Raw genomic sequence first — 27,654 nt, forward strand, 5'->3', positions numbered from 1 at the left:
ACGCCTCGAGATCAATTCTACTGTTTGTCAATAATATTGCTACATTTTCCTATAAGCAACAGGTTGTTTATGTGGAAAGTTTGACAACAATATAAAGTACAATGGTAACGCCTATTTCCGATCATTTGGACACCGAAAACAATTTTTGTAAAACTAACTTTCCATTTCCATTTTGTTTTCATTGCGTCCTTTTCGGAATGCCACAATGCACATTGATTGATGTTTGCGTGTATTGCATAAGCAGTGTGACATATAAAGTTGGACAATGCTTGGACTTCCCCATGCATAAAATTAACTAACTTGGATCGTAGTATCAGTATCCTGAAGTTCTAATTAGATATATAACGTCAAAGCCTAATAATAATGTCTCGATTATCCACCGAAACACATTCCACGGGGTGTAAAAGGCAAAATAGTTTTTAAAATAAATATACGAATGAATCACTGAAAATAAGTGCTGATACAGTAGAAAATCGACCATGAGCTCAAGTGGAGTTTTTTCTTCTGCCAAACTGCTCTCTCTAAATATATCCCCTTTGCGCTGTCCAACATTCTACAACGAAACTATTACCACCACCTCTCTCAAAATAATCTATACCTCTCAGTTGATTTATCATGTTTTTTTATTTTGTATTGAAAATATCTTACCTTAGGGATATTTGCAACAAAAAAATGAACTGTACTGTTGCTTAGTCAGCACGCAAAGAATACTTCCACATGGTTTTATTTTTTTAAAATAATTTGATCAAAACATTTATTTATTTATTTATATTTTTTTTAAATCGCATATTACACAACTGCTGATGGTTATGTTAGTCATCTTATCTCTGAAAATAAATAAATTAGATTTTTTCGGCATTGGTGACGAATGGCAACAGAGCCTGACATCCATTTAGTCGACAATCGGATCGGAAGCTACTATGGTTGGTTTGTTGTTTAACGCCGCACTCAGCAACATTCCAGCTATATGACGACGGTCTGTAAATAATCGAGTCTGGACCAGACAATCCAGTGATTAATATCATGAACATCGATCCACGCAATTGGGAACGATGATATGCATCTACCAAGTCAGAGAGCCTGACCATCCGATCCCGTTAGTCGCCTCATTACGACAAGCATGGGTTGCTGAAGACCTATTCTACCCCGGATCTTCACAGGTCTGCTATAGGGATCAATTCTACCATGGAACATGGAATCTCTACGGGGTTGAATCACGATCCACGATCCCCGTCATCTGGACACGGCGACACGACGGCACGACGACACGACAGCATGACGGCAAAGTCGCATAGCCTGACCACCCAGTGATATGGTCGTTAAACTCCCCTTCAAGATTATTGCACTTATATAGTGACATGCATGCACGGATGATTGTACTGGTCCGGACGTCTTTTATAATTTTAGACCACTGAGATACCAAGCCGCTGTTTAAGATGAATACCCATTCAGACACAGTAAACTGACTGCAAGCCGACCAGTCGTTGTTCCATCCCCATAATGCCAGACAGGGCAACAACAAGTACCATCTTTGAACGTCTCTTGGTATGACATGGGATCGAACCACCGACCTTCCGCTCTGGGGGCAGACGCTCTCTCCACGGAGGCCTGACCGGATTAATCTAGTCGACTCTTGTGACGATCAAGGAAGACTTTGGACCTATCCAGGACTATCTTCCCGAGGTAAGAGAGTTAACTGACTTTAAAAGTCCAGTTTCCACCCTTGCCGAACTAGGCTGGTATTATGGAGTTACATTTTGGCTGGACTAACGAGTCTATGCATAGTCCAATCAAAATCGCGCAACGAAATCGAAATCCGGTTCGTAAAATGTCGTGCAGATTTCGGTCGATTGCAGGATTTGCAAAGCATGCACACCGCCAACTCGCTGTCAACAGATATTTTCCCAACCTTTTCATGTTTTTAATGAAGGTGCTCGCGTGATTTGATGCACATCGCGATGTAAGACCCGTTTTATCACAATATAGATCTTGATTATCGATCAGATCGTCTTGACTGGGCGCCGCCATTTTGTTTGAAACAAATGCAAGTGATGGAATCGGATTGGTCCATAGGAGAGCCTCAGAGGGGACATAACACATAATAACCATTGGCGGCGCTACGATCGAGCCCAGTAATTCCAGCCTAGTTCGGCAAGGGTGGAAACTGGACTTTTGTAGTCAGTTAACTCCCTTGCCTCGGCCCGACATGGGTACAATGTGTAAGGCCCATTTCTGGTGTCCCCCGCCGTGATATTGCTGGAATATTGCTAAAAGCGGCGTAAAACCATACTCACTCACTCACTCACTCTTGCCTCGGGAAGATGATCCAGGACCAGGTACCCCACAAGATGTAGCAGATGGGTTTCCTGCTTAGTTTAACATAAAAGTCCGGACAAAAGAAAGTATACCCTTGAAAGTTGGATTTGACCCCAAAATTACAAACGTTATAAAACTGTTACTAGGCTGAAAGCAGTCGCCGAAACCTTGCAAACGTTAGGTCCAAAACTCAACTGTGATACCCGTATCAAATGCACCCCCATCGAATAACCATTTGTTGTTTGTTTCATTTCTAGCCGCCAGAAAACATGGTGTATACTTTCTTGTGTGTATGTAAAATGTTTACGAAGAACATGTGTGATACCCGTATCAAATGCACCCCCATCGAATAACCATTCGTTGTTTGTTTCATGTCTAGCCACCAGAAAACATGGTGTATACTTTCTTGTGTGTATGTAAAATGTTTACGAAGAACATGTGTGATACCCGTATCAAATGCACCCCCATCGAATAACCATTCGTTGTTTGTTTCATGTCTAGCCACCAGAAAACATGGTGTATACTTTCTTGTGTGTATGTAAAATGTTTACGAAGAACATGTGTGATACCCGTATCAAATGCACCCCCATCGAATAACCATATGTTGTTTGTTTCATTTCTAGCCGCCATAAAACATGGTGTATACTTTCTTGTGTGTATGTAAAATGTTTACGAAGAACTAACCATGCATTGCCAAGGAATCTGAAGTTCCCGAAGAAGGAAAATCAAGAAGAGAATCGATTTGTAAAAAAATGGGAATTTCTTAGTATTTTCTTTATTTACACAGTAGTATTGGAAGCTTTGAAGCACTACTATTGAGTGAGTGTGCGAGTATTGTTTTATGCCACTTATAGCAATATTCTAGCAATATCATGGCGGGGGAAACTAGAAATTGGTTTCATTGTACCCATGTAGGGATTCGAACCTGAGCCTTCGTCGTGACGAGCGAACGTTTTAACCACTAGGCTACACCACCGCCCCTGAAGTAGACTAACATTTAGTCTCTGAAATCTTATATTACACAATATCCTTCTTGACTCTAAAAATAAAAATAAAAATCCCTATGCTGATTTTAGAATAGAGCTAGCTTGAGCTGGCTGGTCGCCGCGAATAGCTGCAAAATTGCTGATGCGGCGTTAAGCAATATTCACTCACTCACTGAGCTGGCCGGACTTGCTTTTGTATGCGTTTCTAGATTATTATTTTCTCCATAAAATAAATATATTCCACGGTCATGGTGCAGGACTACCCTTGAAGCAATACTACAAGATAAGCTACATGTAAAAATATTTTTCTCCACATTGGTCATCTTATCAGTGAAATGACAAGTCTTCTTGGAAAACCTAAGCCACGAAGACACTTCTAATTTATTTCTCAAGAACAACGTATGATAAGGGCATTTTTTTTTTATTTGTTTGTTGCTTAACGCCGCCCTCAGAAATATTCCAGCGAAATGACGGAAGTCTGTAAATAATCGAGTCGAGACCAGACAATCCAGTGATTGATATCATGAGCATCGATCCACGCAATTGGGATACGATGACATGCATCAACCAAGTCAGCGAGCCTGATCACCCGATCCCGTTAGTCGCCTCTTGGTGAAGACCTCTTTTACCCCGGAGCTTCACGTGTCAAGGGTCGTTTTTGGCCCTCTCCGATGACGATTTCATTGGGAGGGGAGCCGTCCGGTTGAACGAGGTGATTTGTTAACGCCGACGATTTCATTGGGAGCGGAGGGTGTGGAAGTGGGGTGGGGGGTGGGTGGGGGTGGAAGGGGTAGAGTCGTCCAGATGACGATTTTATTGGGAGGAGAGCCGTTCGGATGAACGTGGTGATTCGTAAATGCGGAAGATTTCATTTGAAGGAGAGCCGTCCGGATGAACGAGGTGATTCGTTTTTGCGGACTATTTCATTGGTTGGGTAGAGTCGTCCGGATGGACGAAGTTTCACTTTATATGGCCAAAGCTCATCGCTGCAGTCCAAATACACTGTGTCCCGTATGTGACACTGTGTCTCTAGCTATTCACCTCTAGATGACGAAGTCATCTGTGCAGTGCCAGACTATGAGAAGTAACGGGTGTTCGAGGTCAAAGATGAGGCATATATATATGAGGCTCTTACTGCACAGCGTCATTCACTCCAAGCAACTCCACACCATGTGGCGGCCTCAGAGACTTGGCGTGCATGAAGCTGTGATAGCGGCACTGGCGTTACAGGCCTGGGTGCACGGGTTTGGTGTCCATGGTAACGGCACCGGGCGTGTTTTCGTAAATCGTGACCAGGACTCACCCCAGTGTCATCTCACAGGCGAACACAGGTAAGTCTCACCAGTGGACAGAGGTACGTGACACAGGTATGTCACGCAGGTACGTCACGCAGGTACGTCACGCAGGTACGTCACGCAGGTACGTCACGCAGGTACGTCCCGTCCTTACCATACCAGGGATGACACGGCCTATTATCCTCGATTATCACGCGTTTAGAAAGTATCACCATCTGTTGAAAGACAATATTGCGTGTAGACATGTTTTATGAACTAAAATCTGTTGTCATGTGCCAATACAAATACCAATACCAACAAACAACTTGTGACCAATAATCAATAAGATCACCCATCAAAATGAGAGTATCTGGCCAAAACCGAAACTTAAAAAAATCACGAAAACTGATTCATTGTTAAAAAACTAAAAACAACTCTCAACAGCGCGTATGTAATCTACATGATGCGATGACATTCTGGCGTGTCTGGATGGTTCACCACTCTTCAGTAAGCGCATTGCCGAGTTTCCGTAGACTTGCCGCAAGGCGTCATGAGAGGGCGATAGGGTTGAGGTCTGGTGACCAGGCTGGCCGCTCCATGCGGACAGTTGTCATCAAGTAGGCATCGACGACACTGGGGTGACGAGGTCGTGCGTTATCGTCCATGAGGTTGAAGTTCGGTCCGATTGCACCAGCATACGGTCTCACGTACACACCCAGAATGTTATCCCTGTAGCACATACCTGACATCGTGGCCATCTGTAGGACATGGAGATCGGTTCTTCCAGCTCTACTAATCCCACCCAAATTCATGATTGAGCTCCCTCCACGGAGGTCATGTTGGGCTTCGTTGGAATCCAGAAATATTTCTCCTCGGCACGACCATCGGGCACGACGATCTGTGAAGTCTAGACAGTATCTCGATTCATCAGTGAAAAGTACTGGAACCCAGTCTTGGTCTGCCAATTGACGTGACCTTCAGCCCAATTCAAACGTGCCTGCCTTTAAGGTCGGGTCATTGAGATGCAAATGCATGCCCTCCGCGACCGGAGACCAGTCTAACGGAGACTATTACGCACTAACCGAGTAGAAACGTTAACGCCACTGGTGTTCTGCAGGTCATTTCTGAGTGTGGTGGCAGTCACAAAGTGATGCCGTCTTGCTGCAATCAAAGCTTTGTGGTGGAACGCTGTCGACCACCTGAATGTTGCTGAGTAGCTGATCCAAATGTGTGGTGTCGATTCCATGCCATGCTGGTAACTGACAGGATTCTGTCACGATACATTCAACAGAGGTTTGACGCACCTCCTGTACACCGTGCCCATGACTGCATGCATCTGTCCGTTCGTTATGAAACTAAGGTCCTACAGGGGTTACCCAATCGTTGTGTTCCGGGATATTCCAATATTTGTTGGATGTTTTTTGATATAATCCAAATATGATTCTTCGAAAACTAAGTATATCTCCATTCTGTTGTGACATTTGTATGAACCCCGAGTAGTCCAGACATCACAGGGGCAAATAAGTTGTAAAATATAACAGGTGCAAAGGTAACTTTGGTCTCTGATAATCTTAACAGGGTGTGCGCAAAACGCAGTTGGTGCTATTGTTAGCCGCTCGCAGTGTTTTCATGGCACAAAACGTTCCAGATTTACAGTATGTATCCTTGACCCATATGCTGCCATAGCGATAAGAGAACTTAGTGATAAGAGATATAGGGATAGTGACGTCACTTCCGAAACGAAGATATGACTAATGGTTCTATCCACCACACCACGAAGGCGGTCTCTCTAAGTGATGACGGTATGATACGGCTGCAGAAACAATTAAACGTTTTTTCGGGCACATTCTTCTCAAAAGTGATGAGGGTGCTGAGTCGTATTTTAATTTTTTTTTCTCATTAAGATTGGACCGCCTCCGTGGTCTAGTGGTAGAGTGTCCGCCCGGAGAGCGGAAGGTCCGGGGTTCGATTCCCGGCTGCGTCATACCAAAAGACGTTAAAAGATGGTACTTGTTGTTACCCTGTCTGGCGCTCGGCATTAAGGGGCTAAAACAAGGACTTGTCGGCTCGGAGTCAGTATACGGTGTCTGAGTGGGGTATTCATGTTAAACTGCGACATGATATCTCAGTGAGCTAGCACTATAAATCGGCATCAGTCAGGACTAGTACAAGCAGCCACACACACACACACGTACATGCACGTCACTATATAAGTGCAATAATCTTGGACGCGACGTTAAACCCCATTTCACCTCACCCAATTAAAATTGAAAACAAAAATATAACGAGGCAGGCACAACTCGGTTGATCTCTTAATCCTTTAATACAATCTCAGTCGTGAAATTCAAGCAGGGGTAACAGTTTATCTGAAAATTACTTCAACTCAATGTTGAGATGTGATCTGTTCACGTGATCTTGACAAACTTCTACGTATCCCGCCTGTTGTCAATGACAATGACGAGTCAATGACAGTCACGTGACAAAGCACAAGTTAACCTCAGCTCATTCGAACAGCTGTTTTCCCATCAATCTTCAATTTGTTTTAATTATTTAACTATGGCAGATTGAAACATGTCGGCAAGCTAAATTCGGTGAAGCAATATTACGGAGGTTATATTTGACTTTATGCGTCTGTACGACTCGTGGTATTAAACCAACGCGGGCCGCATAAACTACATAAATATTATATTTCTACAATTCATTTTGCTTTGTATGATGCCGTGAAACATATTGATTACCAATAAAAAGACTGATACTCAGGGTTTTAAGTGACGGGTCGATGCCCGATAAATATTTCATTTGCTTTTTTAGCCAAATCTATCTGATGTGATCTATCCTGCCTCCGAGATATGAGAATAAATGGGAAAAACGAATCAAAGTCAAATCTAGAATGATTTGGCAAGTCTAGATTCTGGCTGCTCTTGTCTGAAATTAAGCTAGTGCTGGTCTCCATTTGATTTGATTTAGGCTGCGAAAAACAACGACTACGAGTCGTTTATGTCTTACAAGTGACCCACATTCCAGTGAGGTTTAAAGAGCTCTCGCCAAGTATATGGGAGACTTACACTCAGACGATTGAATTTTTCCCTTTTTATTAAAGGAGTGATTGTTACCCAGAGACAGGCGTCACAGAGGCTGCCTGTTTGTCACGTGGTTGCTGCTGGCAGACTACCAACGTGAAGGGCGCCCCCTACTGTTTCTACCCGCCAGGGGAAGACTACTCTGTACAGAAAGTAATAAACAATGGCAGGTCCGTGCTGTTGACAAGAAGCCAACATACCCACTGGCCTGATGACGTTATGGATCTACAGGCTGACGTGGTCGAGGAGACAAGCAGTAGACTCCGATTTAAAGTAATTTTGTAAATGTGATATCTGCCCACAATATTCAAATACTAATTTTATATATTTTCGCGGTGGTCTGTCAACACAATCTTTGCACTGAGTTGCGCCCCTTTGCTGTCAAAGCTGAAGGTCGTGGGTTCGAAGCAACGCCTATAAACATGATCCTTGGTTTGTTGGCACCAGACTCGTGCTCATATTTGCACCAAAATGGTAAATAAATGGTAACACTCAAACCCACTCAGCAACTCACCCACTCACTCACTCGTGGTAGACCCGTAAAGATCCGGGGTAGAATAGGTCTTCAGCAACCCATGCTTGCCGTAAAAGGCGACTATGCTTGTCGTAAAAGGCGACTATGCTTGTCGTAAAAGGCAGCTATGCTTGTCGTAAGAGAAGACTAATGGGATCGGGTGGTCAGGCTCGCTGACTTGGTTAATGCATGTCATCGATCCTAATTGCTTCGATTGATGCTCATGCTATCAATCACTGGATTGTCTGGTCTGATTATTTACAGACCGCCGTCATATAGCTGGAATATTGCTGAGTCCGGCGTTAAACAACAAACAAAAACAAAAAAGCACTCGTGGTAATAATCCTTGATCTGTCAGTTTCGATCGCAGAGTAAAATGATTGCCCGTCACTGAACTGAAATATTATTCAAAATGACGAAAATAAACCCTAACTATTTAGTGGGATTCCACATCATCGGATCCCGACGACGTGGGACGTTGCTCATAGTCATATGGTCCAGACTATTAAATTCACAGGCCGCCGTAAAAAATCTGGAATGTTACTGAGTACGGCGTTAAGCAGCATAGAATTCACACCCGACGTGACACATTTACTCTTTTCAGATATACGACCCCAACAACAAGCGCTATGAAGTTCCTCTACCGCTCAACAAGGCATCCGGTTCTTCGCAACAAACTGATTACTCCTTCACCATCGAGCACAACCCCTTCGGCCTCACCGTCACCAGGAAGTCAACAAAGAGTGTTCTGTGAGCCATCGAACTCTGTGAAAAGGATGTCTGTTGAATGTTAGACGCCAGGCGGCATACTCTGATCTTCGTCTCTTCTAATCGTATTCCAATGTTCTGTTGATTGTTTGACGCCACTCTCGCTCTCATCTGATCGTATCCAATGTTCTGTTGATTGTTTGATGTCACTCTCGCTCTCATCTTATCGTATTCCAGTGTTCTGTTGATTGTTTGATGTCACTCTCGCTCTCAACCGATCGTATTCCAATGTTCTGTTGATTGATTGATGTCACTCTCGCTCTCATCTGATCGTATTCCAATGTTCTGTTGATTGTTTCATGTCACTCTCGCTCTCATCTGATCGTATCCAATGTTCTGTTGATTGTTTGACGCCACTCTCGCTGTCATCTGATCGTATTCCAATGTTCTGTTGATTGTTTGACGCCACTCTCGCTGTCATCTGATCGTATTCCAATGTTCTGTTGATTGTTTGACGCCACTCTCGCTCTCTTCTAATCGTATTCCAATGTTCTGTTAATTGTTTGATGTCACTCTCGCTCTCTTCTGATCGTATTCCTATGTTCTGTTGATTGTTTGACGCCACTCTCGCTCTAAACTGATCGTCTCAGTGTTCTGTTAATTGTTGGACGCCAGTCTCGATCTCATCTGATCGTATTCCAATCTTCTGCTGATTGTTTGACGACACTCTCGCTCTCTTCTAATTGTATTCCAATGTTCTGTTAATTGTTTGATGTCACTCTCGCTCTCTTCTGATCGTATTCCAATGTTCTGTTGATTGTTTGACGCCATTCTCGCTCTAAACTGATCGTCTCAGTGTTCTGTTAATTGTTGGACGCCAGTCTCGCTCTCAACTGATCGTATTCCAATCTTCTGTTGATTGTTTGATGCCACTCTCGCTGTCATCTGATCGTATTCCGATGTTCTGTTGATTGTTTGACGCCACTCTCGCTCTCTTCTAATCGTATTCCAATGTTCTGTTAATTGTTTGATGTCACTCTCGCTCTCTTCTGATCTTATTCCTATGTTCTGTTGATTGTTTGACGCCACTCTCGCTCTAAACTGATCGTCTCAGTGTTCTGTTAATTGTTGGACGCCAGTCTCGATCTCATCTGATCGTATTCCAATCTTCTGCTGATTGTTTGACGACACTCTCGCTCTCTTCTAATTGTATTCCAATGTTCTGTTAATTGTTTGATGTCACTCTCGCTCTCTTCTGATCGTATTCCTATGTTCTGTTGATTGTTTGACGCCATTCTCGCTCTCAACTGATCGTCTCAGTGTTCTGTTAATTGTTGGACGCCACTCTCGCTCTCAACTGATCGTATTCCAATCTTCTGTTGATTGTTTGATGCCACTCTCGCTGTCATCTGATCGTATTCCGATGTTCTGTTGATTGTTTGATGTCACTCTCGCTCTCATCTGATCGTATTCCGATGTTCTGTTGATTGTATAACGCCACTCTCGCTCTCAACTGATCTTATTCCTATGTTCTGTTGATTGTTTGACGCCACTCTCGCTCTAAACTGATCGTCTCAGTGTTCTGTTAATTGTTGGACGCCAGTCTCGATCTCATCTGATCGTATTCCAATCTTCTGCTGATTGTTTGACGACTCTCTCGCTCTCTTCTAATTGTATTCCAATGTTCTGTTAATTGTTTGATGTCACTCTCGCTCTCTTCTGATCGTATTCCTATGTTCTGTTGATTGTTTGACGCCATTCTCGCTCTAAACTGATCGTCTCAGTGTTCTGTTAATTGTTGGACGCCAGTCTCGCTCTCAACTGATTGTATTCCAATCTTCTGTTGATTGTTTGATGCCACTCTCGCTGTCATCTGATCGTATTCCGATGTTCTGTTGATTGTTTGATGTCACTCTCGCTCTCATCTGATCGTATTCCGATGTTCTGTTGATTGTTTAACGCCACTCTCGCTCTCAACTGATCGTATTCCAATGTTCTGTTGATTGTTTGATGTCACTCTCGCTCTCTTCTGATCTTATTCCGATGTTCTGTTGATTGTTTGATGTCACTCTCGCTCTCATCTGATCGTATTCCAATGTTCTGTTTAAGGTTTGACACCACTCTCGCTCTCAACTGATCGTATTCTAATGTTCTGTTGATTGTTTGATGTCCCTCTCGCTCTCAACTGATCGTATTCCAATGTTCTGTTGATTATTTGACGCCACTCTCGCTCTCATCTGATCGTATTCCAATGTTCTGTTGATTATTTGACGCCACTCTCGCTCTCATCTGATCGTATTCCAATGTTCTGTTGATTGTTTGACGCCACTCTCGCTCTTTTCTAATCGTATTCCAATGTTCTGTTGATTGTTTGACGCCACTCTCGCCCTCATCTGATCGTATTCCAATGTTCTGTTGATTGTTTGACGCCACTCTCGCCCTCATCTGATCGTATTCCAATGTTCTGTTGATTGTTTGACGCCACTCTCGCTCTCTTCTAATCGTATTCCAATGTTCTGTTGATTGTTTGATGTCACTCTCGCTCTCTTCTTATCGTATTCCAATGTTCTGTTGATTGTTTGACGCCACTCTCGCTCTCAACTGATCGTATTCCAATGTTCTGTTGATTGTTTGACGCCACTCTCGCTCTCTTCTAATCGTATTCCAATGTTCTGTTGATTGTTTGATGTCCCTCTCGCTCTCAACTGATCGTATTCCAATGTTCTGTTGATTACTGGACGCCACTCTCGCTCTCAACTGATCGTATTCCAATGTTCTGTTGATTATTGGACGCCACTCTCGCTCTCATCTGATCGTATTCCAATGTTCTGTTGATTATTTGACGCCACTCTCGCTCTCTTCTTATCGTATTCCAATGTTCTGTTGATTGTTTGATGTCCCTCTCGCTCTCAACTGATCGTATTCCAATGTTCTATTGATTGTTTGACGCCACTCTCGCTCTCTTCTAATCGTATTCCAATGTTCTGTTGATTGTTTGATGTCCCTCTCGCTCTCAACTGATCGTATTCCAATGTTCTGTTGATTGTTTGACGCCACTCTTGCTCTCATCTGATCGTATTCCAATGTTCTGTTGATTGTTTCATGTCACTCTCGCTCTCTTCTGATCGTATTCCGGTTCGCCCCGATTATGTTTCTAGGTTTGTGAGCACCATACGCGTGCTCGTGGGTTTCACCGAACTGGTAAACGTCTGAGACCTGCACCACTTCGGGCTTTCCTCCTACATTAAGCTGACACGCCGTGATATAACTGGAATACTGTTAAAAGCGGCGTTAAACCCAACTCACTCACTCACTCTGATCGTATTCCGAGGTTCTGTTGATTATTTGACGCCACTCTCGCTCTGTCCTGATCGTATTCCAATGTTCTGTTGATTGTTTGACGCCACTCTCGCTCTCTTCTAATCGTATTCCAATGTTCTGTTGATTGTTTGACGCCACTCTCGCTCTCATCTGATCGTATCCAATGTTCTGTTGATTGTTTGATGTCACTCTCGCTCTCATCTTATCGTATTCCAGTGTTCTGTTGATTGTTTGATGTCACTCTCGCTCTCAACCGATCGTATTCCAATGTTCTGTTGATTGATTGATGTCACTCTCGCTCTCATCTGATCGTATTCCAATGTTCTGTTGATTGTTTCATGTCACTCTCGCTCTCATCTGATCGTATCCAATGTTCTGTTGATTGTTTGATGTCACTCTCGCTCTCATCTTATCGTATTCCAGTGTTCTGTTGATTGTTTGACGTCACTCTCGCTCTCATCTGATCGTATACCAGTGTTCTGTTGATTGTTTGACGCCACTCTCGCTCTTATCTGATCGTATTCTAATGTTCTGTTGATTATTGGACGCCACTCTCGCTCCCTTCTGATCGTATTCCAATCTCCTGTTGATTGTTTGACGCCACTCTCGCTCTCAACTGATCGTATTCTAATGTTCTGTTGATTGTTTGATGTCACTCTCGCTCTCAACCGATCGTATTCCAATGTTCTGTTGATTGTTTGATGTCACTATCGCTCCCTTCTGATCGTATTCCAATGTTCTGTTGATTGTTTCATGTCACTCTCGCTCTCATCTGATCGTATTCCAATGTTCTGTTGATTGTTTCATGTCACTCTCGCTCTCATCTGATCGTATTCCAATGTTCTGTTGATTGTTTGACGCCACTATCGCTCTTATCGGATTGTATTCCGATGTTTTGTTGATTGTTTGACGCCACTCTCGCTCTCATCTGATCGTATTCCAATGTTCTGTTGATTGTTTGATGTCACTCTCGCTCTCAACTGATCGTATTCAATAAACCTGTTCTGTTTAAGGTTTGACGCGAGTCTCGCTCCTCTGATCTTCTCCGACCAGATGCTACAGATCTCAGTGGGGGTGCCAACTACCAACTTGTACGGCATCGGAGAAACCAGGAAGCCTTTCCGGATCCAACTGGAGCAGGGTCCTGGCTATTCCCTCTGGGCTCATGATATCATCCCGGAGGTGAGTGTCCCACTGAGTCTATGAAGGCTGACGCGGTCACGTCATCCGGATTGCCTAAACGCCCGCTCTGGTAGGGGTGAGACGGGTCAAGGTTATGATTGGCACAGTACTTCATTCACGGGTGTGGTGAGATGGAATAGGACTCACGTCGCGATTTAGATTATTTCACTCACATAAAGACGACCATCCATGTGTGTGTGTGTGTGTGTGTGTGTGTGTGTGTGTGTGTGTGTGTGTGTGTGTGTGCGTGCGTGCTTGTTCTAGTCCGGAGTAATGCTGGTTTTACTATTTACTATTCCTAGCCCACTGAGATACCGTGCCAGAGGACTCGGATACACATATATTCTGACCTCGAGCAGCAGCTTTAATCCTTATAATGCCGAGCGCCACACAGAGTACCAACATGTACTATCTGTTAATGTCCTTTCATATGAACCGCCTCCGTGGTCTTGTGGTAGAGCGTCCGCCCGGAGAGCGGAAGGTCCGGGGTTCGATTCCCGGTCGCGCCATACCAAAAGACCTTAAAAGATGGTACTTGTTGTTACCCTGTCTGGCGCTCGGCATTAAGGGGCTAAAACAAGGACTGGTTGGCTCGGAGTCAGTATACTGTGTCTGAGTGGGGTATTCATGTTAAACTGCGGCATGGTATCTCAGTGAGCTAGCACTATAAATCGGCATCAGTCCGGCCTAGTACAAGCAGCCACACACATACACGTGCATGCACGTCGCTATATAAGTGCAATAAGTGCGACGTTAAACCCCATTTCACCTCACCTCACCTTTCATATGACGCGGCTGTGGATCGACCCACGAAACTTCCGCTCTCCTGACAGACCTCTGCCCACAACACCAGGGAGGCGGTCTATTTCATTATCGACGACCATACCTATATTGTATTGATGCCACGTAAACATGAGCAATCACAAACCAACACTATGCAAAAAGGTCAAGATTGTGGGACTTCTTCGAATGTGGTTGCCAAAGTTAAATATAAAAGACAAATCGTTAAAAACATTATAATATGAAACATTGCAAAACGCTGAAACAAACTGTCGCGAAATAACTTTACATTCCTCAAGTAAAGCTGCAACTGACTATATGTAAAGTTAAAATGACACATTGTACTCCCCCGTGAAGATCAGGGTTCAATCACATTAAAATTAGGTCTAAGTTCTTGCTACCGCTAAACAAAGATCTCAGGACATCCCATTACGGGTCACGTCAGAACGACCTTTCATCCAACCAATCAGAGGGTAGTTTGCCAGATCAGGAAAGTGACAGTCGGAATGTATTTTCTAATCTTGCAACTTAGAAACAATTAACACGCGGTATCCCGAACGACAGTTACGGGCTTTGCAACTGAATCCATACAAATTAGGCCATGTATTAGCCATTCCAGAATGTTGTTTTGTTTTGTGTCGAAACTAGTACCGCAAAGCACGAGAAAGCTGCCTTCTGATTGGCTCATGTCGACTTATTGTCAGTCATTCCATTGGTCGGTCAAAGTTCACGAAAGGTAGGTCTGACGTGACCCGTAATTGGATGTCGTCAGATCTTTGTTTATAGCAATATAAATGCAATAGCAATGATTTCAATGAGATTGATCCGGGTCTTCAGCAACTCATGCTTGTCGTAAGTAAGAGACCAACAGAAGGTCAGGCTCCCTGACTTGGGATCTACGGATCGACCCGTTAGAAAACGAAACCTGGTGCCGGTTTTTGGAGACAAGATAGCAGCCCCCATGAAACGGCTACCAATTTTCGTTTTTATTTGGAATCCTCACTCAACAATCACCTTCGAAATTGAAAAAGTATTTGGAGATGTGTGATTTTGGAAGCTGTGGGCCTATAACTGTTCAACATTGTAGCCTGATTATATTCTAAAGATCTGCTAATGTATTTTTTTAATAACCTGAACTAAAAAAGGTTTGGGATCATGAATATATTATGGGATATTTCTATTGTAGCGAACACTGAGCAGACAATATCATAAAAATATTCCCCCCAAGATACAATATAAGAAAACAAATTCTGCGTAAAGAATCAAACATTAAATTCTTTTTAAAAAAAGATGTGCATTGCAACCGTTATTCCGGAAATCATGTTATTCCGGAAACCCTGTTATTCCGGAAATCATGTTATTTTGGAAACCCTGTTATTCCGGAAAACCCGTTATTCCGGAAACCCTGTTATTCCGGAAATCATGTTTTTCCGGAAACCCTGTTACAATGAAAACCTGGTTATTCAGGAAACCCTGATATTTTGGAAACCTGTTTTTTCGGAAACTCTGTTACTTTGGAAACCCAGTTATTCCGGACCATTTTTGTTTAGAGTTCAATTATTATATCCAAAGGATTAGACCCCGTAACACGTCTTCGTTATTTCGGAAAATGTGCTATCTGGGAGATTGTTTCGACGAGGAACGGCACCATCCGGATAAAGGCGGTTTCATTGAATGAAATAGACATGGCGTGGTCCTTGTTTTTGATGTAACACCCCATTTTCTTTCAGATCAACACGAATATGTACGGCAGCCACCCATTTGTGGTCGGAATAGAACCAAACGGCGACGCATTTGGAATATTTCTCATTAACAGCAATGCTCTACGTAAGTGAGTGAGTGAGATCACTTGACATCTTATACTTTAAAGGGGTACTGATCTAAAGCAATTCCCCGGGACTGGTTGTTGCCTTTGTTATTGTTTTCCCCTGTGAGTACCCGGATGATATAGCAGAAACCAAGACTAGTTCGCGACCTGTGCTGCGCAATTCGTAAGCGCATTTGTCACTTTTATTGATAGTATAAGGGCGTATGGTCACATTGATCAACAAAATGAAATACAGTTTTGGAAATAATTAGGAAATGTAGGTATCTTTGTGGGTAGCATCGGTAATGGTGACGAACTTTTGATATGTCACTTGCTTGGTAATTGTGCGATTTTCGTTTACACTATTTTGACTTGCAACACAAAGTAAATATTTCTCCTGAGCATTGCTTATTTTATCGTGTTTATATTTTTTACAGTCAAAATGTGCAAAATTTTCACCTAGGAAATTTATTAAAAGCCTGAATATTCAGTTATTTTACAAATTGACTGAAAAATATGTCCATCTGTATTATTATGATAACGAATTCCAAACATTTTTATGTTTAATATCTTCACCAAGAGACTGAAAATGTTACGATGAAAAGTACATTTCTATATTGTTTGGCTTCTAATCCTACATAATAATCTATTGTGAAGTTTATAGGCCCTTTTGATCGTCTTAATCAGTTTTAGTCAATCTGTTAAAGAGATGGACAGATTTTTCAGTCAAAATGACTGAAATATTTACACATTTTATAAATTGTCTGAGAGAATCACATTTTACAAATTAACTGTAATAAGTACATGCTTACAAAGGAAAAGACTTGTGAAAACAACATCTATCGCGCATCGAAGAATTTCCCAACCAAGACGTAGAGGAACAGGAACGAATCTGTTCAATGCTACAGCAAATGAAGGAAAACATAAAGGAAAAATATCATAATTACAACCTACCGAACCTATGTTCGTGGGTCCTACTTTATATTTAACGTCCGGGGGCGTCCGGAAACGCCCGGGAGGTTTCATCAGACGTCCGGAAACGTCCGGGAGTTTAAAAATACAGTGCAGTCAATGTCTTTCTCAGTTTGGTAAGATCGTGAGAATATCAACTGACGTACGTGTTTGCCACGTGCAGCGGCCAGAAAATGGAAGTACCAGTATCCGGAAGTTTCTGGCCGCTGCACGTGGCAAACACGCACGCTAGTTGATATTCTCACGATCTTACCAAACTGAGAAAGACATGTTTTATTGACAGCACTGTATTTTTAAACTCCCGGACGTCTGATGAAACCTCCCGGACGTTTCCAGACGTCTGATGAAACCTCCCGGACGTTTCCAGACGTCTGATGAAACCTCCCGGACGCTCCCACCAGATGCTCCCCGACGTTGCCCGGACGCTATAGTACCGGACGTTTTACACTCAGTGAATCACCTGGGGCAACGCATGAACTTTTGAAAACGTCTGTGTTTCAGTTTTAGTTATGGAAATGTATACAGAATATGACACTATAAAAGAACATTTTATTTGTTCCATAAGCAAATTAAATTGTATCCATCAAAGCCTACGTTACGAATACCTCGTCAGTTCGAATAAATAAAATCGCATTTGCTTCGCAGATTCACCATTTAAAAAGAAAAGGGGTGTATGTAATTTTTTTCCAGCTATATTTTATTTTGTATAATTAATATAAGAACACAATTATATAGAATACACTTTATTATTTAGTATCATTCTCCCGGACGCTCCCTGGCATTGCCCGGGCGCTCCCGGACGTTTCCGGGCGCTCCCGGACGTTTCCGGACGCCCCCGGGCGTAATTTAGTAGGACCGGTGTTCGTTTCTCAACTGATCACTTAGATTGTTTCAGGTGTTTCACATAGGTGTCATGTCTCAAAGGTCGGCTGAGAAAGCCTACGTGACAACTATTTTCATAACGTCCTCGGTTCCCAAAAAAATCCATTGAGTGATAGATAACAATGAGCTGTCAATCAATATATTATCGCCTTAACCGTTTGAACAAAGTATGTTGTTTTTATATCGGCACTTCACGCCATGATATGAGTGTATTCCCTTTGTTTTAGTAAACCTAGACATGTAAACACTCACTTTTGACAAGATAACAGTGATTAATCAATCAATGTATTTTCTGTTAATCCTTTGATGACTAGGAACGATCCGTTGATTTACAAAAAAGTAAATCAACTGATCATTCATCTCTTGCTGAGCTGCTACGTGCATATTACATAACACACATTTCACCTCACTTTAAACCTGGATTTAGATTGAATAATTACCCCAGACACAATAAATGCCAAATGGTAATCGATAATACGAAATCCGAAAATGCTTTCACTGCATGGATACTCGTTTATTATTAAACTATAACAATCATATAACTATTTCCAAATGACGACATCCGATGAGCTTCTTTTTGTCTGTTTGTTTAGGCTGAAGAAATTAATTAACATGCGCCCTTTGTCGAAATCTTTATAGATCACGGTTAACCAATCAGTGTTCAAAAATGAGTAAGACAATTATTGCCTCCAAGTTTATTCAGCTGTCCTTGCAGACGGTAGCCCAGTTTCTTGTCACGCTCAGTTGCGTTGCGTATCATCCGGGTACTCACGGGGATAACAGCAATAACAAAGGCAACCACCAGTCCCGGGGAATTGCTTTAGATCAGTGCCCCTTTAACAGGATAACATGACTCAATACTAGGGCGATGTATGGATGCTTTAACTTGATACCTGCCTGATATCTTGGTACTTTAATTTGATACCTGGCTGACATCTGGATACTTTAAATTGATACTTGACTGAAATGTTGGTACTTTTATTTAACACCTGGATGAAACATGGGGACTTTAGCTTGATACCTGACTGAAATCTTGCTACTTCAATTTGATACCTAACTGAAATTTTGGTACTTCAATTTGATACCTGACTGAAATCTTGCTACTTCAATTTGATACCTAACTGAAATCTTGCTACTTCAATTTGATACCTAACTGAAATTTTGGTACTTCAATTTGATACCTGACTGAAATCTTGCTACTTCAATTTGATACCTAACTGAAATCTTGCTACTTCAATTTGATACCTAACTGAAATCTTGGTACTTCAATTTGATACCTGACTGAAATCTTGGTACTTTTATTTGACACCTGGATGAAACATGGATACTTTTACTTGATACCTGACTGAAATCTTGGTACTTTAATTTGATACCGTGGTTATATCTGGGTACTTAAATGTGAAGTCTGGGTATTACAAATGCTATTTTTTCTTATCACTTGCGAACAGGTATCGACGTTATTCCAACCAATCCCGTGACAATTCGCTACCGCGCCCTTGGGGGAATACTGGACTTCTACGTTTTCACTGGCCCTACGCCGGATGACGTCATCGATCAGTACTGGACTTTGATTGGACAGCCACCACTTCCGCCATACTGGTCGCTAGGATACCATCTGAGTAGGTGGGGATACGGCGGAACAAGCGGGATGAACGCAACCATACAAAGGATGAGGAACAAACAGATGCCATTTGTAGGTTGAGGTCACACTGCATCATTTGCCGAACGCAGAGCATCCTTTTTAAATCTGAACTACGTTTGCAAGGCGTATGATTGACGGTCCAGCTTGTGGTATAATTTTGGAGACAATCAGTACAGAGTAAATGCGTGAGAAGCTTTTTTTCATGTTTTGTCATTAAAAGCAGATGTTAGTTCTCGTTGCCACTAAACAAAGATCTGATGTCACTCATTTCGGTCACGTCAGAAAGACCCTTTGCGAACTTTGACCGACCAATGAAACGACTGATATGAAGTCGACGTTAGCCAATCAGAAAGCTGCTTTATCGAGCTTTACGCGACTAGTTTCAAACTGGCAACTTCCATTCTTGATTACGCTTTGAAAAATATTGATTCAAAATTTGAAAACTGTACAAACGAAAAGCCTGGAATGTCTAATAGATGGCCGAGATTGTATGGCAGTACTTCTCACTGGTTATAGAGGTGAGGTGAGGTGAGGTGAGGTGAGGTGAGGTGAGGTGAGGTGAGGTTATTTTTACCCCATAATACACGGAAAGAAATGGCACAAGTCCAAATCGGGAAGTGCATCTGACTTTGGTCATGTGAGTGAGACTCGGACCCGACCAGTCCTTATTTTAGACCCTGAATGACGAATGCCAGGCACGGTAACAACAAGTACCATCGTTTAACGTCTTTTGGTATGACGCGGGCGGGCCCGGGCTACGGAATATATCTTCCGTTTCAAATATTTGTCCTATTGAAGCAAAAGATAGACGATTATTTGGACGGAATCAGTCGTACAGTCCTTAACTGACGTTCAGAATACATTTACGAGGTTGCATGATTAGAAAATACACTCTGACTATCACACCGGAAATGGGCTTCATATTGTGAATCGAACACTGTCCCCGTGTTCGGCTTTTACCACAATGTTATTGAAACTTAATACTAAAGCTCAAACACATTTTTATTTAATGCCTTTTGCGTACATTTTTCTCCCACCACTTTGGCGTTTCAAGAAGAATGACAGAAGGGTCCCGTATCGTCCATCCATCATCCTTTGAATGTGTACGTTTACAGATACATTTCTATGTCATGATTTACAATGTCTTGTGAAACCATATTGTGTTTAAAAGGACACCATCTGGAACGACATCGACTACATGGTCAAAGAGATGGACTGGACCTACGACCACACGGTGTATGGTCAGCTGCCGGACCTTGTTAAGGATATACATAGTCATGGGGAGAAATACGTCATCATCTTGGTGAGTGTTAAATATGCCGTATTATCTGACTATTGTGTAGTGTATGTTACACTTTATTCATCTGGGTAGGTCTTAAATATCCCGTATTATCTGACTATTGTCTATTGTATGTTACACTTTATTCATCTGGGTAGGTCTTAAATATCCCGTATTATCTGACTATTGTCTAGTGTATGTTACACTTTATTCATCTGGGTAGGTGTTAAATATCCCGTATTATCTGACTATTGTCTATTGTATTTTACACTATATTCATCTGGGTAGATGTTAAATATCCAGTATCATCTGACTAGTGTGTAGTGTATGTTACACTCTATTCATCTGGGTAGATGTTAAATATCCAGTATCATCTGACTATTGTGTAGTGTATGTTACACTTTATTCATCTGGGTAGGTGTTTAACATCCCGTATTATCTGACTATTGTCTATTTTATGTTACACTTTATTCATCTGGGTAGGTGTTAAATATCCTGTATTATCTGACAATTGACCCCTTAATGCCGAGCGTCAGGCAAGGTAACAAAAAGTGCCATCTCTTTACGTCTTTTGATATGACGCGGGTTGGGATCGAACCTTCCACTCACCTGACGACGAGGGCGGTCCAGAATCGATGTAACTAAATCGGTAGCCGCAGTAACTGAAAAAATGTGATGTAATCAAGTTTGAATTATTGCTTCTGTGTTTGCATTCCAGTACTTATGACTGTGGTATAGTCGGAATCGTACAGTTGACACTTATGGTAATGAAACATTTTTGTCGCTGTTATTTATATAATGCCAGCAATTCTAAATCCCTGGGTTCACATTTGACCAACTTCGTTCCAGGATCCCGGCATCAGCAACACCCAGCCCAAGGGTCAGTATGCCCCGTATGACGATGGCATAACAGATGATATCTTCGTGAAGACTGCCAACGGATCTGCTCCTTTAGTGGGGGAGGTGGGTAGACCATAGCTTGCCCTTAGCAGCTCCTATAGTGGGAGAGGTGGGTCGACTCTAGCTGTCCTTGGCAGTTCCTATAGTGGGAGAGGTGGGTCGACTCTAGCTGTCCTTGGCAGCTCCTATAGTGGGAGAGGTGGGTAGACTCAAGCTGTCCTTGGCAGCTCCTATAGTGGGAGAGCTGAGAAGATCCTAGCTGTCCTTCGCAACTCCTATAGTGGGAGAGATGGGTAGACCCTAGCTGTCCTAGACAATTCCTATAGTGGGAGAGTTGAGTAGATCCTAGCTGTCCTTCGCAGTTCCTATAGTGGGAGAGGTGGGTAGACTGTAGCTGTCCTAGGTAGCTCCTATAGTGGGAGAGGTGGGTAGACTCAAGCTGTCCTTGGCAGCTCCTATAGTGGGAGAGCTGAGAAGATCCTAGCTGTCCTTCGCAACTCCTATAGTGGGAGAGATGGGTAGACCCTAGCTGTCCTAGACAATTCCTATAGTGGGAGAGTTGAGTAGATCCTAGCTGTCCTTCGCAGTTCCTATAGTGGGAGAGGTGGGTAGACTGTAGCTGTCCTAGGTAGCTCCTATAGTGGGAGAGGTGGGTAGACTGTAGCTGTCCTAGGTAGCTCCTATAGTGGGAGAGGTGGGTAGACCCTACCTGTCCTAGACAGCTCCAATAGTGGGAGAGGTGGGTCGACTCTAGCTGTCCTAGACAATTCCTATAGTGGGAGAGGTGGGTAGACCCTACCTGTCCTAGACAGCTCCAATAGTGGTAGAGGTGGGTCGACTCTAGCTGTCCTAGACAGTTCCTATAGACGGAGAGGTTGGTAGACCCTAGCTGTCATAGACAGCTCCTATAGACGGAGAAGTGGGTCGACTCTAGCTGTCCTAGACAGCTCCTATACACGGAGAGGTGGGTAGACCCTAGCTGTCCTAGACAGCTCCTATAGTGGGAGAGGTGGGTCGACTCTAGCTGTCCTAGACAGCTCCTATAGACGGAGAGGTTGGTAGACCCTAACAGTCCTTGGCAGCTCCCATACTGGGAGAGGTGGGTAGATCCTACCTGTCCTAGAAATTTCCTTTAGTGGGAGAGGTGGGTAGACCCTAGCAGTCCTAGACATTTCCTTTAGTGGGAGAGGTGGGTAGACCCTACCTGTCCTAGACATTTCCTTTAGTGGGAGAGGTGGGTAGACCCTAGCAGTCCTAGACATTTCCTTTAGTGGGAGAGGTGGGTAGACCCTACCTGTCCTAGACAGTTCCTATAGTGAGAGAGGTGTGTAGACCCTAGCTGTCCTAGACATTTCCTTTAGTGGGAGAGGTGGGTAGACCCTACCTGTCCTAGACATTTCCTTTAGTGGGAGAGGTGGGTAGACCCTAGCAGTCCTAGACATTTCCTTTAGTGGGAGAGGTGGGTAGACCCTAGCTGTCCTAGACAGTTCCTTTAGTGAGAGAGGTGTGTAGACCCTAGCTGTCCTAGACAGTTCCTTTAGTGGGAGAGGTGGGTAGACCCTAGCTGTCCTAGACAGTTCCTTTAGTGGTAGAGGTGGGTAGACCCTAGCTGTCCTAGACATTGCCTTTAGTGAGAGAGGTGGGTAGACCCTACCTGTCCTAGACAGTTCCTATAGTGGGAGAGGTGGGTAGACCCTAGCTGTCATAGACAGTTCCTATAGTGAGAGAGGTGGGTAGACCCTAGCTGTCCTAGACAGTTCCTTTAGTGGGAGAGGTGGGTAGACCCTAGCTGTCCTAGACAGTTCCTATAGTGAGATAGGTGGGTAGACCCTAGCTGTCCTAGACAGTTCCTATAGTGAGAGAGGTGGGTAGACCCTAGCTGTCCTAGACAGTTCCTTTAGTAAGAGAGGTCGGTAGACCCTAGCTGTCCTAGACAGTTCCTTAAGTGGGAGAGGTGGGTAGACACTAGCTGTCCTAGACAGTTCCTTTAGTGAGAGAGGTGTGTAGACCCTAGCTGTCCTAGACAATTCCTTTAGTGAGAGAGGTGGGTAGACCCTAGCTGTCCTAGACAGTTCCTTTAGTGGGAGAGGTGGGTAGACCCTAGCTGTCCTAGACAGTTCCTATAGTGAGAGAGGAGGGTAGACCCTAGCTGTCCTTTGCAGCTCCTATGCTGGGAGAGGTGGGTAGACCCTAGCTGTCCTAGACAACTCCTATAGTGAGAGAGGTGGGTAGACACTAGCTGTCCTAGGAAGCTCCTATAGTGGGAGAGGTTGGTAGACGGTAGCTGTCCTAGACAGCTCCTATAGTGAAAGAGGTGGGTAGACACTAGCTGTCCTAGACAGCTCCTATAGTGAAAGAGGTGGGTAGACACTAGCTGTCCTAGACAGCTCCTATAGTGAAAGAGGTGGGTAGACACTAGCTGTCCTAGACAGTTCCTATAGGCGGAGAGGTGGGTCGACCCTAGCAGTCCTAGACAACTCCTATAGTGAGAGAGGTGGGTAGACCCTAGCTGTCCTAGACAGTTCCTATAGTGAGAGAGGTGGGTAGACCCTAGCTGTCCTAGACAGTTCCTTTAGTGAGAGAGGTGGGTAGACCCTAGCTGTCCTAGACAGTTCCTATAGTGAGAGAGGAGGGTAGACCCTAGCTGTCCTTTGCAGCTCCTATGCTGGGAGAGGTGGGTAGACCCTAGCTGTCCTAGACAGTTCCTATTGTGAAAGAGGTGGGTAGACTCTAGCTGTCCTAGACAGTTCCTATAGTGAGAGAGGAGGGTAGACCCTAGCTGTCCTTTGCAGCTCCCATGCTGGGAGAGGTGGGTAGACCCTAGCAGTCCTTTGCAGCTCCTATGCTGGGAGAGGTGGGTAGACCCTAGCTGTCCTTTGCAGCTCCTAAGCTGGGAGAGGTGGGTAGACCCTAGCTGTCCTAGACAACTCCTATAGTGAGAGAGGTGGGTAGACCCTAGCTGTCCTAGACAGTTCCTATAGTGAGATAGGTGGGTAGACCCTAGCTGTCCTAGACAGTTCCTATAGTGAGAGAGGTGGGTAGACCCTAGCTGTCCTAGACAGTTCCTATAGTGAGAGAGGTGGGTAGACCCTAGCTGTCCTAGACAGTTCCTTTAGTGGGAGAGGTGGGTAGACCCTAGCTGTCCTAGACAGTTCCTTTAGTGGGAGAGGTGGGTAGACCCTAGCTGTCCTAGACAGTTCCTATGCTGGGAGAGGTTGGTCGACTCTAGCTGTCCTAGACAGCTCCTATAGACTGAGAGGTGGGTAGACCCTAGCTGTCCTAGACAGTTCATATAGTGTTAGAGGTGGGTAGACCCTAGCTGTCCTAGACAGTTCCTTTAGTGGGAGAGGTGGGTAGACCCTAGCTGTCCTAGACAGTTCCTTTAGTGAGAGAGGTTGGTAGACCCTAGCAGTCCTAGACAGTTCCTTTAGTGAGAGAGGTGGGTAGACCCTAGCAGTCCTAGACAGTTCCTTTAGTGAGAGAGGTGGGTAGACCCTAGCAGTCCTAGACAGCTCCTTTAGTGGGAGAGGTGGGTAGACCCTAGCTGTCCTAGACAGTTCCTATGCTGGGAGAGGTTGGTCGACTCTAGCTGTCCTAGACAGCTCCTATGGACGGAGAGGTTGGTAGACCCTAGCTGTCCTAGACAGTTCCTATGCTGGGAGAGGTTGGTCGACTCTAGCTGTCCTAGACAGCTCCTATAGACGGAGAGGTTGGTAGACCCTAGCTGTCCTAGACAGTTCCTTTAGTGGGAGAGGTGGGTAGACCCTAGCTGTCCCAGACAGTGGTTACACCCATTTTCAGATAACCTCAAAAAGACGATTCTCCAAATGTTTATTTTATTGGGTTCACGGATCCTTATACCAAATGACAGACCCGTGAAGATCTGGGATAGAATAGGTCTTCAGCAATGCATACTGGCCGTAAAAACACGACCATGCTTGTCGTATGAGGCGACTAACGGGATCAGGTGTTCAGGCTCGCTGACTTGGTTGACGCATGTCATCATATCTCAATTGCGTGGATCGATGCTCATGATGTCAATCACAGGATTGTCTGGTCCAGACTCGATTATCTACAGACCGCCGTCATATTGCTGGAATATTGCTGAGTGCGACGTTTAACAACAAACAAAGAAAACTAAAAACAAATACGATTGCAATATTTTCACCTGTGACAGGTGTGGCCGGGGAAGACGGTATTCCCAGATTTCTCTCACCCTAAGGCTGAAGCATGGTGGCAGAAACACGCCCAGATCATGCACGCTCAACTTCCATTTGATGGCATCTGGATTGTAAGTACACACACATATGGACAACCATAATTACTTTGATTGGATGAAAAACGACTAAAAGTCTTCATTTACTACGGTAGGGATACCCCACAAATATCTCACTAGGCGTCAATAGGTAATGAGCAAGGTTTTATGCCGTTGTTTTAGCAGCATGGCTTCAACTATTGTTATGTTGTTGTTCTCTTATAGTTGTCCTGACTTGTACAAACACACCCAAGCACTCTCCCTCTCTCTCTCTCTCCCTCTCTCTCTCTCTCTCCACACGTGAACACACACACATACACATGAACACACACACATACACACACACATGTACACACACTCACGCGCACATACACACACGCATGCACACACATGTATACACACACCCGCACGAAGACGCATTCGTACACTCACACGTACACACGTGCGTACACACACGCGGTACGCACATATTCACACAAATTCACACAAACTTACACACATTCACACACATACACGCATGCACGCACACACACATACACATACACGCATGCACGCATACGTGTATTCACCCACTTACCCCCACATAAACACTTACACACATGCACGCACACACATTCACACTGACGCAGTAGCACACCTACAGACACGAACACACACACACACACACACACACACACTCACAGATCCTCAAGCTGTCCTGCCCTCCTTGTCAGTACGTGGAGCAATATAAAGAGTAAATGTGTTTCTAATCACAGATCAAGTTTCGCGTTAAATAGTGTTGCAATGTGTATACGTTTTTAAATAAAGCAAGAGGATCCAAGTAAGCCATGTGTGCAAGATAAACAACTGCAGGATTTATGCGTTCGATTAGGTTTATGAAATCAAGTTGTTTACACTGCATTAAATGGCGACAGGACATGAACGAACCGTCCAACTTCAAGGACGGGTCTGTGACAGGATGTAGCAACAACTCTCTGGAAAACCCGCCCTATACACCACGTGAGGCTAATTTCTGGTCACGTTGCCTATATTTTAATTTCGCTCCTCATGGATTTCCTTTACAATAGATTTCAAGTACCCCATCTCCATCGCCCGATTGCTCTACCCTTTAGCTTGTAGCTTGTAGAGTGTAGCTCTGTGGTACTTGGCAGTGTGAATTCCAGAAAAGAATAGTCCCCAGCACTCCACCCCACACACCGTGTACGTCCGATTGCCGGTGGATCCAGTAACATTGCTTTTAGTTGTAGCTTGTAGCTCTGTGTCACTTGGCAGTGTGAATTACAGAAAAGAATAGTCCCCAGCACTCCATCCCACACACCGTGTACGTCCGATTGCCGTAGGAGCCAGTAACATTGCTTGTAGTTGTAGCGTGTAGCTCTGTGTCACTTGACAGTGTGAATTACAGAAAAGAATAGTCCCCAGCACTCCACCCCACACACCGTGTACGTCCGATTGCCGGTGGATTTAGTTCTACCCTGAGGCTTGTAGCTTGTAGCTCTGTGTCACTTGACAGTGTGAATTCCAGAAACAATTAGTTTCCAGCACTCCATCCCACACACCGTGTACGTCCGATTGCCGGTGGATCCAGTAACATTGATTTTAGTTCTACCCTGAGTCTTGTAGCTTGTAGCTCTGTGTCACTTGACAGTGTGAATTCCAGAATAAATTAGTTCCCAGCACCCCATCCCACACACCGTGTACGTCCGATTGCGGGTGGATCCAGTAGCATTGCTTGTAGTTCTACCCTGAGTCTTGT

The 27,654-nt window shown here is 44.0% G+C and overlaps 1 protein-coding gene across 1 annotated transcript in view; it reads left to right on the forward strand.

The window, feature by feature from the left end:
- The first annotated feature begins 4,334 nt into the window (after positions 1-4,334).
- Positions 4,335-27,654, forward strand: part of LOC124122602 (lysosomal alpha-glucosidase-like) — a 43,615-nt gene continuing 20,295 nt past the window's right edge. Inside the window, exons 1-10 of the mRNA XM_048398189.1 lie at positions 4,335-4,633; positions 7,677-7,929; positions 8,775-8,920; positions 13,213-13,381; positions 15,892-15,988; positions 19,271-19,515; positions 20,636-20,767; positions 21,593-21,706; positions 25,821-25,934; positions 26,813-26,897. Coding sequence (XP_048254146.1) covers positions 4,350-4,633; positions 7,677-7,929; positions 8,775-8,920; positions 13,213-13,381; positions 15,892-15,988; positions 19,271-19,515; positions 20,636-20,767; positions 21,593-21,706; positions 25,821-25,934; positions 26,813-26,897 — 1,639 coding nt within the window. The 5' untranslated portion in view covers positions 4,335-4,349. The remainder of the gene's footprint in view (positions 4,634-7,676; positions 7,930-8,774; positions 8,921-13,212; positions 13,382-15,891; positions 15,989-19,270; positions 19,516-20,635; positions 20,768-21,592; positions 21,707-25,820; positions 25,935-26,812; positions 26,898-27,654) is intronic.

Source organism: Haliotis rufescens, unplaced genomic scaffold (genome assembly GCF_023055435.1).
Source record: "Haliotis rufescens isolate VD_foot unplaced genomic scaffold, xgHalRufe1.0.p SCAF_18, whole genome shotgun sequence".
Classification (NCBI taxonomy): Eukaryota; Metazoa; Mollusca; class Gastropoda; order Lepetellida; family Haliotidae; genus Haliotis; species Haliotis rufescens.